The sequence below is a fragment of the Mirounga leonina genome, unplaced genomic scaffold (genome assembly GCF_011800145.1).
Source record: "Mirounga leonina isolate KUSES-001 unplaced genomic scaffold, KU_Mleo_1.0 Mir_82, whole genome shotgun sequence".
NCBI classification, from domain to species: domain Eukaryota; kingdom Metazoa; phylum Chordata; class Mammalia; order Carnivora; family Phocidae; genus Mirounga; species Mirounga leonina.
Window position 1 is genome coordinate 29,300,806 of NW_023270825.1, and position 13,763 is coordinate 29,314,568.

The 13,763-nt window shown below is 44.9% G+C and overlaps 1 protein-coding gene across 8 annotated transcripts in view; it reads right to left on the reverse strand.

The window, feature by feature from the left end:
* Window positions 1-13,763, reverse strand: part of SIPA1L1 (signal induced proliferation associated 1 like 1) — a 447,306-nt gene that overhangs the window by 44,979 nt on the left and 388,564 nt on the right. For all 8 annotated transcript variants that reach the window (XM_034992842.1, XM_034992846.1, XM_034992844.1 and 5 more), the window contains 2 exons: window positions 5,191-5,340; window positions 862-986 (listed from right to left, as the gene is read on the reverse strand). In XM_034992842.1, coding sequence (XP_034848733.1) covers window positions 862-986; window positions 5,191-5,340 — 275 coding nt within the window. The remainder of the gene's footprint in view (window positions 1-861; window positions 987-5,190; window positions 5,341-13,763) is intronic.

The following is a 13,763-nucleotide window of genomic DNA, read 5'->3' on the forward strand; positions in this document are numbered from 1 at the left end:
TTTACAGGGGAAGAATCATTAAAACAGAGCAAAACAATGTATTTGCAAAAAAAGAAAAAAAGATGGGTCTCTGCCTTAAAAGTGTACCTTTTTCAGCCCTGAAGTTTCCTTCTTTTTACCCCACTCTGGTGGTAATGCTACTAGAGATAGGATAAGGGGGGGGGAGAACCCACCCCACAGTCCAGATTCTATCATCAACAGTGTTGACACTAAATCCCTGAGGCTACTGCTTTGAGACTTAGTCTTGTTTCATGGCAAAATTTTATTGTGTCAGCTAGTGTTACGGTGTCACTGTGGAGCAGTTCCACATAGAGAGATCAAGGGCTATGCCAGAAATCCAAATGAAGGCTCACCAATGAGAATCCTTCCCATCCAGCTGTTACATACTGCTACGACATGTCCTCAGCTGAGAGCTTTCTAGCAGAGTGGTGGGGGGTGGGGGGTACAGCACAGGCGGGAGGAGAGAGGTCCTAACCACACTACAGATGTGACCCAACAGCAACTGCATCTCTCGGGGCACTTACAGTAGGCAACAACAAACCAACAAACAAGGGCCGAGGGAGATACTTAGGACACATATGGTTTGGCAGTGTAGCATTTTAATCTCGGTGATGAAAAGAATTCCTATGCCCTTTCTATTTTTAAACTGGGGGGGGGGGTCACTTAGTATGCCTTGACTTTTCTCTCAGGTCTTATTTGCAGCCCTCACGCGTACATAATCGAACTGAGACTTAATTCTCATTCACGTGTATTAACCAGGGCTGTATTCTATCACAGAACGCTTTCATGACGTCATCAAGAGGTGGCCAACGTCACGCTGGTAGAAAAGCAACTTGCTACTTGTGGGAATTAGTTACTTACCCATTTGGTCAGCAATGCTATCCTCACTTCTTTGCCAGCTGGGTGTAGATTTCCCGCTGCCACCAATATCTGACTGGGTGTTCTGCCTGTCGATGGAGGCTGGCGATCTGCGGCTTACTCCAAACCTGTGGCGATTACCCCCAAACAAAGGCAAAGACGACATCAGGGACCTCACCCAGAAGGGGAAGACAGGCCTGGGGGCAATGGACTAAACTCTAATGAAGGCACATGCCCGCTCATGCTTGTGCATGTGTGCTCGGGTGCCGAAACTGTGTGTGTCACGGTCAACACACAACACTCTGTTCAAGAAAGGAGTGTATGCTCAGTACATACACTGTGAACAAGGGCCGGAGACATGAGCCTAGAGCTAACCCACGAAATACAGAATAAGAAAACCCAATTTTCTAACCCACGTGTAGCCACACTCAGATTCTCATTCACACACAAAGGAACGATTTCACCATCCTCATGTTCCATGTCTATCTAACGAATGGAACATGTCAGGGGTTTCTCTTAACCCAGTAATCTGCTAAATCACTAAGTCACTCATTCTTGGAGCCAATATTTTCTGAACGTGTGCTCTAAGGTCTGAAAGACAAAGATTGCTATCATTTACGTTACAGAGTGACCACTTTCAAGATGTCTAAATTTTAAATTGCCTCTGGGAAGGGCAATTTGGAAGTAGGTACACTGGCATATAAAGGCAAATGTCTATTTCTGGAAAGAACAGTTAGCTATTTAATGAGCCAGTTTTATTTTACCCTGGGTAGAATAATAATAAATGCCTAATTAAAGCATACACCTTGATTAGCAATATCGGCAGGTAAATACTGAGTGAGCCCAGGAAAAAGGGCCAGAGTGTAAAATTCAAAGACTTGTGTGGACATTAGACATTTGTGCGTGGTTACTAATGAGCTTATGAGTAATCAATATGATAAAAAATCACCAGAGCCTGAATTGATCGATGCTTATGACAGGTGTCTTATTTGCTACAGACTGATAAATGCATGGGGAGAACCAGCAAGTGGTGTACTGGAAAGAGCAGGAGACAAGGAGGAGGAAGGCCTGGAGCCAAGTTCTAGCTCCCCACCCAAAGTCACTCGAGTTTTGTCTCCATTTCTTTATTTGTAAAATGGCAATTCCATTTTATGGATTGGGGGAGAAAAATCTATACAAAAGCATTTGCAAAGCAGAGAAGGCTGTGACATTAACTTCCTACTCTAACATCTCCCTAAATTACTTCTGTACAATGACAATTGTTCACAAATTCAATCATAAGCCTCCCTAAACAAAGTTACCCCCATTATGATAAACAAAAAACCTGATTTATGAAAACTGCAGTGAAAGGTGCTCTTTAAAAAACAAAAGGGTGGTTCTGTGGACTGTGTGTGGATTTCAGTTCTGCCTTTCCTGTAAGTTGATCCAAACATCTGGAAGAAAATGACTAAAACTGTTTGCATCTTTGTATGTATTTATTACTTGATGCAGTGATGCTTATTTTCATTAACAGTGACAACAAAAATGGGTGGTGGGGGCAAGTCACTAATTACGATCTTTGCCATCTCCTCCCTAAGTAGGGTCTTTGTTTAGCTCAGAACAGTGAATATCCTCCAACTGACCCTACGATTTTATTCTAAATTTGCAGTAAAGGAAGACTTCTCTGAAAAGGCACAGCGATAAAAGTTAGACATGGATTCAATCTTGCTTTTCCTTTTTGGTAGCAGTGGAAACCAAAGACAACTTTTAAAACCTCTGGATTTAAAGCCGAATGCTTTTCTGGCTGTCTGGTTTTAAATGAACGATAAAGCAAGGCTGTCCCTCAATCCTGCCTTGAGAAGCACGTACCATGCGGCGGCACGAGGCACACTCTGGGACCACGGGCTCTGCCTCACGGAGCCAGTCCACAGCTGCAGAGCCGACTCACAACCTTTCCTCATCACAGAGTGGAAACTGCTCTACAACTTTCCTTTCTTGGTCTCAGTGGTCCTCAGGAACAAGCTTCCTCCCTCACGGAAGAGTGTGGAAGGAAGCTACAGTGGCCTGCCTGCTTCTGTCAGTTTCGTCTTTGGGCTGTGCGCCCACAGTTACGCTTCTGGCCACGATCTCCAAGCTCCTCATTCACCCAGCCCATCCCTCCCTCTGGCCCTTGTCTGACTCGTCAAGTCCTCAAGCATGTGGCCTGAAGATAAATCTCCAAGGATGGTAAAACAGACTCTAGGTCTTTTCAACAGTGTTGCTTTCTACTTATCTCTTGTTGCCATCCCAAACTTGTGCAGGTGCCTTTCTCCCCCACCTGCATGGAACGAGCATTATTAGTCACCCTGGTAAATTTCGCCTCTCAACCAATCTGGATGGTCTGAGCATCCCCGCACCAGGGAGCTGGCAAGGCAGATACTGCGGGCCCGCTAAAGCAGAGGGAGGACAAGGCATCAGCAGATTACACTTGTGGACAACCACTGTGTCCTGCTCTCATCTACTGCTATTACCCCATGCTTTTGAGCTTCTTAAAGTCCAGCATTACTGAGTTTGCAGTGAACCACGTTCCGTCCTGCCCCACCATCAACCAGTACATACCTACATGTACGGGGCTACGCTGTAGAGTAGATGTGATCATCTTTCTCTTGATAAGGGTAACTTTAGAATACAACCTGGCCCACGGGCAATGCATGTGAATCAGAGAGTGCACAGTCTCCTACATCATGGGTACAGGCAAAAACTGCCTGGGGTCCAGAGAACACTGTATCGTTGTCTTCTGGTCAAAGATCACCCCAGGTAAAAAAAGATGTTACACGGTATGGTCAACAATCACTGGGTAACCTCACAAACAATGGAAAAACCCTCAGTATCACCTACAGTAGGGTTGGTGTTACATATCAGGTTAATTACCACCTCATTAAAAACACTGTGCAGGATGGGCACAATAATCATGTTTCTGACATTCACCAAAACACTCGGGTTTCAGCTTACATTTATGGTACACATTGCAAGTGTATCACGGTCACAAGAAAACAGTGCTTTTGTTGTTGTTAGCTCGTTTATGTTTTATTGCTGTACTAACACTGAATTTGCAGTTAATTCTTATTTTTGAAGTCAAACCAGGCCATTTAAAATCTAAAATCTAAAACCAGGCCTTCCTCCTCCTTAAACCAAGAAATAAGCAGTTGGGCCTGTGGTACAGTATGATAATAATAGTTAACTCATAAAACCTTTTGCAGGGACTCATGAAGAGCAGCTAAATTTTTTTTCTCATTGTCACTAAAGTAATTAAAAGAAGAGATGTGCATTTTAGATATACTACCAGGGGAATCCTCCGGGGGACACTGGGATGCGGGGGGGGGGGGGGGGAGTATATTTTTACAATGGTTTTATTGCCTACTTCCTGCTAACATAAATATTAGCAACAACAACAACAAAAATTACACTTAATGGCTGTAAAAACCAAAAAATGCTATAGGATAAACCAAAATACCCATTATGAAGGTATTCTTAGTAAGTGTGACTATTTTGTAACACAGTAAAATCTCAAGAAAGTAACGAAATCAAGTGTGCATCTGTTAAAAATATACATGGGGAAAACTCAGAATAGAAACATCAGTTTTTATAAATGCCTCACATTTGATTTTCAAATGGTTTCAAGTTCTCTACCAACTTCCCCAAAGAGATGGCCCAGCAGGATGTCTTTGATGGTTCTTTTACTCTTCCTCTGGGCAAAGGGGGCATGTGTGTGCCACGTCACGTTTTGCTGCTAATTACTTCCCAGCTTCAGACATCCTGGTGGTGGTGGTGGTGGTTTTTTTCTTTTTTAGTAGCCTCTAAAATCATGTGTATTTGTATTTAGCCTTTTACTTTTAAGTCTTGTCAGAAGCAAATAGTTACTTCTGGGTGTTTGGTATTTTCAAAAAAAGAAAAGAAAAGAAAAGAAAAATGACAAAACCCACAAGCTGAAATCAGAGACTTTGAAAGTGTGAGAAAAATAATTTTAAGCTTTGGCTCGGATAATTGTTTCACCTCCTTTAACAGCAACACCAACTCCAGCCAGTACTATGGAATTTGCTTCGGAGGAATAACAAAGTCTGTACTATAAAACTAGACCATATATACAATTGGAGAAACGAACGTAACCTGATTTCTCTGCCATGGAGCCCTTGGAGGCTAGAGAATGATAAACTTCCCGAGACGTGGTTTGAACCAGACATTAAAACATTTTTCTATCTGGGATATTAACCACATTTTCCCTTTCGCTCCTTTGTAGATCAACTGAGGCGCTTGTCTGAGTTACAGATGAGAGACAGCGACATCACGGGGCCGGGGGGGGCGGCGCACACCTACCCTTCGGGCATGGATTTTTGCCTGTAAGTGCCTCCACCAGAGCCAGTCTCGCTGGATGAAGACAGGTTGCTAGGGGAGTTACGACACTGCTGGGACCTTGCTAGAGCCATGGATGAGACCGTCACGTAGATGTCTGAACCGGGAGACAGCCTGTGAGCACAAACCAAAAATATGAAGTCAATCCAAGGGGAAGTCCCGAGGCAGTGCATGATGGTTAATATCATATAAACGCGACAAAGAAAGCCACTTCGTGGAGGTAGTGAGAATGAAGCCAGCTAGAAGCCTACAAAAGAAACTTCCCCATAAAACGACTCCCTAAGGGAACAGCTGGAGAATGGCCTTGAAGGGGATGGAGATAGGGGACATCAAAAAATAAAAGGGGGGGAAAAAAAAACACGTATGTTTCCAAAAGCTGCCAAAATTCAATGGGCTGAATTGCTTATGCAGTTTCCTAGTATGGCAGTGCAGAGGATAACTGAACCCCGGTGACATTAACATAGCAATTAATTCCAATTTTGCACACTGGTTCTCCCAGAGTGCATGACCACAGTGAGATGAGTGCATTCTCTGTATGTGTCTTTGTTTTCCAATTTTATTACTCAAAGTCTGGAATGAATATTCAGATTTTGCTATTTAGTATTTATAAACGTGATTGATCGTATAGCATCTACCATCTAAAAATTTCCATAAAAAAACACCTAGAATGTCAGTTACTGAATTTAATTGGCATTAGTGAACTTACATAACGTCATAGTAGAGGTGTGCTCCCCAGATTCTGGGGACAGAAACCAGAGCTCTGTCATCGGGACACAGATTTTGTCCTTTACCTCCTCTGTTCCAGTAGACAACAGGACAACCCCAGGGACATCAGTAAGTGATGCTGGTCACTGTGACTGGGTGTGACGTCCCTCTTACTATGAAGATTTTAGCTCAGAAGCGAAAGCTGGCACCAAGCCTTCGACTCCTGTAGCAGGGAAGTCATTTCCGTGGGACAGCTGAGGAAGCAGAATCTAAGGCACTCGTTCAGTGAGCCAGGCTCCTGACTGTGAATCCGCTGCTCTGGGCTAAGCAGCTGCTGTCCCCTAGAGAAGGCCGGCTTTTCTCTCCTTCCTAGGACAGCTTGCAGTGCGTCTGCACGGCCGGACGCTTTTGCAGGGAAAGACATCTTTTACTCAAACCAAAGTTCCGAACCTGGGGACAGAACTCGATGCACTGAACTACAGCATTTTCTAACAGTGCAGCTATGCGCCTTCTGTAGCAGGGCAGGATGGGGTTTCAGGCGCAGGAAGGTGACAGAAGGGAGAACAGAATCACAACGAGCAGCTTTTCTAACAGCAAGAATAAGGACGGATGCTGAGAGTATGACTCCCAAATCTATCTATGCCCAAGACTTGAGAATCCAGATCTCTCTGCTCCGCGACAAGCCTAGACTCTCCCTCTGTCTCCTAGACATCTCTACCCAACACCCTCAACCGCAGCTCAGATTACACCTCGTCAAACCTAACAGGCTTGCTTTGCCATTCCTCCAAACCTGTCCCCCACCCCCCGCCCCATATTTGTTACCTCAAGCTAAACACCTTGAATCCATCCTTTTCCCCTCCCTGCTGCCTCATCTTCCACTTCAATTGGTCTAATTAAGTTCAACTTTTAATGAGTACAATGTGTCAGGCACCCTGGGGCTGGTCTTCACAACACAAAGACTAAGAAGATAACTGATCTTCAACCTGCTGATTGTCCTCCCAACTCCCCCATCTCTGGCCTGGATCAGCACAGCTGTGCTCTAACTGGTCTTCTGATTTCTAGGCTCTGTCCACCCCATCCCTCCAGTCTCCACCTGGCCGACTCATCAGACTACTAATGTGCTCTGCACACCTTCCCTTCGCCTACAGAATAGAGGCCCGAATCCCTGGCCCCCTCTTCCAGGCCTTGGACCATGCTGTCCAAGCGCTTCCTTCTTTCTATGCTCTTTGCCGGCTTCCCTGCACCCTACATTCTGGACACATTCAGTACGCCCTTGTTCTCAGACTCAGCTACCATATGCATACTTTTACTCATCGTGTCCTCTCTACCTCTTTCCCCCCTTTCTGACATAAAATCCTTTTTCTCTGAGGCCTAATTCCAACATCAGATCCCTGATTTCCTAGATGAATCAGAACCTCCTGGAGTCCCACATGGTCTGTTCTTTGCACCACTATAGCACATCCTTGAGCATGGTTAGTTTTATGTGTGTCTATCTTCTCAACTAGATTCGCTCTTAACTTAAGGGGCAGCACAGAGAGCCTTATTTCCCTTTACATCTCTGGTTGCTTAAAACATGTTTGCTGAATGAAGGAGAACCCCTATGAGCAGTGCAGAAAATGAAGAACAGTAGGTGGGTTCAGAGTAAGGACCCATAGTGACATCAGATGCCCAAGCCAGGGGTTCTCAGCCATGGTGGGTCTACAATCAGTTGGAAAGCAGCTGGTCGCTAATAACAAAGTGCCAAAATTTGTGAATATTATACTAAAAGCAATTAGAACAGATTCAAAGTCAATATTCTTCCTTAAATGTGAGAAAAAGGGATGATGGAATTACAGTCAGAAACCCCTGAATATATCATCACTCTGACATATCATGGCAAGAGAACTTCTGATAATGGCTCCTCTAGGTACCATCCAATGTGGCATCAGATGCCAGGTGCTGGGGAGATGGGATGAGAGGCTAGGAAGAGGCAGAGTCTCTAAGTTCCTCCGGTTATTATCACCAATCTTGTTATTGCTACACAGACTCAGAGAAATACTAGCTACACAGCTGGTACTCTCAGGAGGATACAGGCTCAGGAAAGGGGTATGGGTGGGGCAACCCCGGTGGCGTCAGGGACTGCTGGGCTCCTGGAACACCAGCTCATGCCTACTTTGGATAACATGTTTTGGTAAAAGAGAGATCAAGACACTTATCTGGGTACCATAAAATAGACCTCCCTTTATTCTTTTCCATTAAGACATATCCCAAATCTCTATTTATTCTGAAATAATCGGAAGGGGGCTGGAGTGGAGGAGGAATAGGAGAAGTAAGTTACAGAGAAAACTAGGTAGGGTTTAAGGAGCAGCGTGGATCCCAAGGTAACTAAGATACCATACTCCTTTCTGCCTTAAGAATTTGGCTTTTATAGGCTTGTAATACAGAACATCTTCTAACTCTCTTCAGGCTGAACCAGTAATGCCAGCGAATTAAACGTAAATATTCAAATGTTTGTGTTTCTGTGAGGAAGTGACAACTGATTCCATAGGAAAAGTCAAGATGTGACTTCTACATTTGTATTTAGAGCTTACTTTTCTTACTCTGCTCTCCAAAACGTACATTAATTTAAAATATCTCATGCTAGTTCTCAACCTCAGCTCTTTTATTTGGCAAATGTATCAGAAAATTCTACTTGGTTACTGGAGTTATCCCAAAGTGAAAAAATAGCATTTCCAGAAGGCCAGCATTCACTCCCATCCCTCTTTTGCATTTATATAACTCAATAGTGGCTTTGTTTTCTGTCTGTTCACACACATAGAACACACAAACAGAAACTGATGGAATGCCACCCAAATGTTTCTACGACGCTAGATGTATATGTATGGCAGGCAAAAGAATTTTCAGAATTAGCCCTTATTCTGATGACTTACTCTTCTTTTCAAGCACTCAAATGGATACCATCACACAAATATTGTTTGAGAACAGACCTTGTTCAGGGAGCAGGGGGTGCCACCTGCCTGGCAGTCCACTTCTGCCAGAGAGAGCCTGTGGCTGGTCACTACTCAAGCTGGGCCATGAGCTGTCCTGCCACTTTGAAAAGGGGGACGCCCCCAAATTGGCTCACACAGGAAGCCAGCATGCTGACTTCTTGACTCTCCATCCCCCACCACCCACTCTTGTTTTAAGGGTTGCTGAGGCCACTGAAGAGTTAGTGCAAGATCAATAGGCTTTTCCTCTCTTTTGAGAAACTAAGATCTATCTACTTTCTTTTAGTCTTAACAAGCCTCCGACATCTGGATACTAATGCTAAATAGGCTTAGAGGACTAACATTAACACAGCTTTCAGTTGCTGTGAGATTTTTCAGTTCTGTGGAATGTAAGAATTTTCAAGAATGTTCTGGTCACTGTGAGAAAGGAAATGTCTAAACCTTTTCGTGTTAATTTCAGTAGATTCTTTTCCCCTACATTTTTGTAAATTTAGCCAAGAAATAACTAAATGTTTTTAAAGTAACTGATAGTAAATGTTCTCTGGAGCTCCCTATGACTTCCCTCTGCAGAAATAAAACACCAGGGCTTTTTGATTCTATGAAAAGTGCAGCAACTGAAAAAGTCATGATCATCAGCCAGAAAGACAATACCTCCACAGTCCACAAGACTCCACTTAACAACACCAGCTTTTCATTGATATGCAATGCATTTCACTGCAATGACAACACTGAACTGAACGGAACGGACATTTAGGAAGAGATGGTCCAAGATCAGAATCAGTTCCTCATTTTCCAGAAGCATTCTTATACCAGGGCAAAAGGGAGAAGAGACTTACCCACAAAACCCAGATTTCTTTTCTTTTCTTTTTTTTTAAATATTTTATTTATTTATTCATGAGAGACAGAGAGAGAGGCAGAGGGAGAAGCAGGCTCCCAAGGAGCAGAGAGCCCGATGCGGGACTCGATCCCAGGACCCTGGGATCATGACCTGAGCCGAAGGCAGACGCTTAACCATCTGAGCCACCCAGGCGCCCAAAACCCAGATTTCTAATGAAGTAAAACTCTTGCACCCCATCACACCCTTCTAATCAACTCACAGGACCACACACACGGTGTTAACATTAATAGAGTCTCATTAAATTGATCTCTTCAGATTGTGACTGATTATAATTTATCAACTTGTGGATAAAGAATTCTCAGTATCCAAGTGGCTTATGATAATACATTTTCCTGAGTGGTTACATATAGGTTTAATTATGCCTCTCTGTCCTGCTTTGTACTCCAAAGTGACAGCACCGCCTGGATGTGTCCAAGGACACAAGGCCTTCCGTAACCCAAGTGCAAACAGTGGAATGATGGTAAAAACAAGAGAGAGGGTTTCAAATAGCACCAATGACTGACAAATTAGATGCTTGAGTCCATAATTAAGCACAGCACTTTACCACAACTTAGCAATTAAAATGCTCTTCACCCAGGGAACAGGACCAAGTTAAAATCTGTCTTCAGAAATGTTTATCAACCAGGATTCTTCCAGAATTATGTAAAAAAAAAAAAAAATTCTCATAAATGATTCAAGGTACTGTAACTGGGTGCTACCCCCAGACCAGAGTTTGATCAAGCTATATTCTAATTCAAGCCACTCATCCCTTTGCCTTTTCATCTCTTCCTACTGTGTTCTTTGTGAACCAGAGCTACCCCTGGCTTTCTGACCATGTCATAACATCTTACATACCGGTTGTTCAGACTGGATCATGGAAATCCTGTTCTGATGAGCCTCCCATGACAAGGTCACTTTACAACAAGGAGTAACTCCCCTGCACAGTTAGGGAAATACGGCAATTCATCGAACACTGAGATAAATGGATCATCACATCACATCACAGCTGCTAGCAAGCTGTTAGAAGTTCCCAGCCTGGCACCCCATCACGGGGGGCCTCTTAAGAAGAGTCAATTTTTTTTTTTTTAAAGATTTTTATTTATTTGACAGAGAGAGACACAGTGAGAGTGGGAACACAAGCAGGGGGAGTGGGAGAGGGAGAAGCAGGCTTCCTGCTGAGCAGGGAGCCCGACGTGGGGCTCGATCCCAGGACCCCGGGATCATGACCTGAGCCGAAGGCAGACGCTTAACGACTGAGCCACCCAGGCGCCAGAGAAGAGTCAATTTTATATCTAAGGGTGACTCTAAACAGAAAATAAAAATGGACTGCTTGCAGGATCAGCTACATAATTCATGGGACTCAGTGCAAAATGAAAATGAAGGGTCCCCTTTGTTGAAACAGCGTTGCAGACTGTAAGACAGTGACAGCAGAGTGTGAAACCCAGCCCGGACCGTGTACGTGTGGGGCTCTGTGTACCTGCACAGCCTGCACCACATGAAACCGGCTCTGCAGTGCACGTGACGGGGGCGTCCCTAACACTCGCTCATCCGACAAGTCTGTCGTGAGCTCTGGTCTAGGTATGGTGCTAGATTTCATTCATGTATCATAGTGCTTGAGAGAGAGGCCTTGATGCTAATCTCAGCTCCACCACCACCGAGCTATCACTTCGTGCTCATTGTCTCATCTCTCAATCCCGGGGCATCCATATTCGAAGAAAGAGGGTGAACAGCAGCCAATGTACTGGGCTGTGAACTGAGAGAACTCACACAAGGGACTGTGGACAGAGCCTGGCACAGGATATGAACTCAATACCACCTCCTTACAGTTCTTAAGTAAAACACAAGTAAAATGTAACTGGTATGAGGGCAGTACACATAGGGTGTAGGGGAGGCTCAGGCAGCTTAGAAGTCAACTCCTACTGTGAAAACTAAGAGAAAGGAAGCTTTATGGAGAAATGCATCCGAAACAGGTCTTATAGGAAACCAAGGATTTCCAGAGAACTCAGGAGTTAGGACACAGGAGAGTGAGGGTGTTTGTGGTCGCCATAATGACGAGTTAGACTAGAGCATTATCCTTGGGGAAAGATGGCAGGGGTTGTGACTGGAAGGATGAGTGGGTCTTATAGGGTGAGCCCCCCTATGGTAAGCTGAGGAAGCACAACCCTTCTCTGTCAGCTAACAGGGACACACAGAAGGTTCTATAGCAAAACAGTGGACTGGACAGAGCTGATCCTGAACACCCAGGGTAAGCAGGCAAATTTGAGGGAGATACAGACAGATAAGAATCCATTAGTCCACCACAAACACTAGCCTCTTCGGTTAGTCCTACCCTCCACCAATATTCACAAATCCTTCATGAAAAGAAGTTATAACCAAACCCTTTAGTGAGAAGCTAAGTGATTTTTTGTTTGGTTTTGACACGCTAGGATTTTAAAGACTGGAAAAAACTAGACAAGAAAAATTCATTCCCTATCCCAGTTTACAAACAAGAATAAGGGAAGCAGAAGCTGAAATATGGCACGCCATGCTGGCCTCTGCTCAGAGTGGCTGCCCACGGGCAACTGCCTCGAGGGGTCCCTGAGACCCCCAGTCCTCTCCTCACAACTGCCCTAAGCTAGGAGAAGAGAAAAACACCACCACACAACCCACTTTCCTTTCCCATAGGATCCTACCAGTACTTAAGTCCAAACCGTTTGCTGTTGGCCACGGTTCAGGGCTGCACCACATCTTCATCTCTACATCCCTACTTTTATTTTGTGCCATTTCATATGCCATCATCATCTGTCCTTTTAAAAAAATAATGGGACGGGGCACCTGGGTGGCTCAGTCGTTAAGCCTCTGCCTTCGGCTCAGGTCATGATCCTGGAGTCCCGGGATCGAGTCCCGCATCGGGCTCCCTGCTCAGCTGGGGGTCTGCTTCTCCCTCTGACCCTCCCCTCTCATGCTCTCTCTCTCTCTCATTCTCTGTCTCAAATAAATAAATAAAATCTTTAAAAAAAAAATTCCAGAAAAAGGGGGTGCCTGGGTGGCTCAGTCGTTAAGCACCTGCCTTTGGCTCAGGTCATGATCCCGGGGTCCTGGGATCAAGCCCCGCATCGGGCTCCCTGCTCAGCGGGAAGCCTGCTTCTCCCTCTCCCACTCCCCCTGCTTGTGTTCCCTCTCTCGCTATGACTATGTCAAATAAATAAATAAAATAAATAAATAAATAATGGGACACCGAAAGAGTCAAACAAAAAATGACAGACTGGGACACTCCGGGCTGTTTCACCAGGCTGGGCTCTGATTCTCTCCAGAGACAGCGGACTCTCTGGACAGCGAAGACCAGGCTGCTAGAGCTAGTGCGGTAAGCGGGGCACAGGTATAGGAGTGGGCCCTGCCCCTGCCGGCCCTCCTTACGTGTCTGCACTGTGATCCTTATAATGAGCCTGCAGCTCCACAGCCAGCAGTCCAGGGCCATCTTCGTGTGGCCAGAAGGAGTGTCTGACCAGCCCTCTCGCAGCACGGCCCAAACACACCCAACACACAGGAACACGCTCTCGAGCGGGAGAGCAGCTCAACTCTGAAGACCAGCCCTAAGGACACTCTGCCCATCTCATGGCACACGGCAACTGTCTCTGCAAGTAAAAAGGACATTAAGTCTACTTTTGTCAGCCAGCACTTTAATGACAGGCAGATCCCGAATGGCCACTCTGTGACCATACTGTGTGATTCTCACAAGTGGAAGCTGACCTTAGACCATTCACTGTCCAGGACTCTGAACAAAAGGCTTAGGGGAAAGTGTCACACAGATGATTGTGGCAGTGGGTCTGGTAGCTAATTTGCCTTCATTATCACCAATTTCTACAAGTTCATATATATATACTGTGCAATCAACAAATCTTAAAGAAAAATATCAGCGGTTTCGAATACAAGGCAGCAGAATATACTTTTTTCCCGTGAGTTATTTAAATTCTCGAGAAATGTATTCAAACAGCTGATGCGCCTCCATC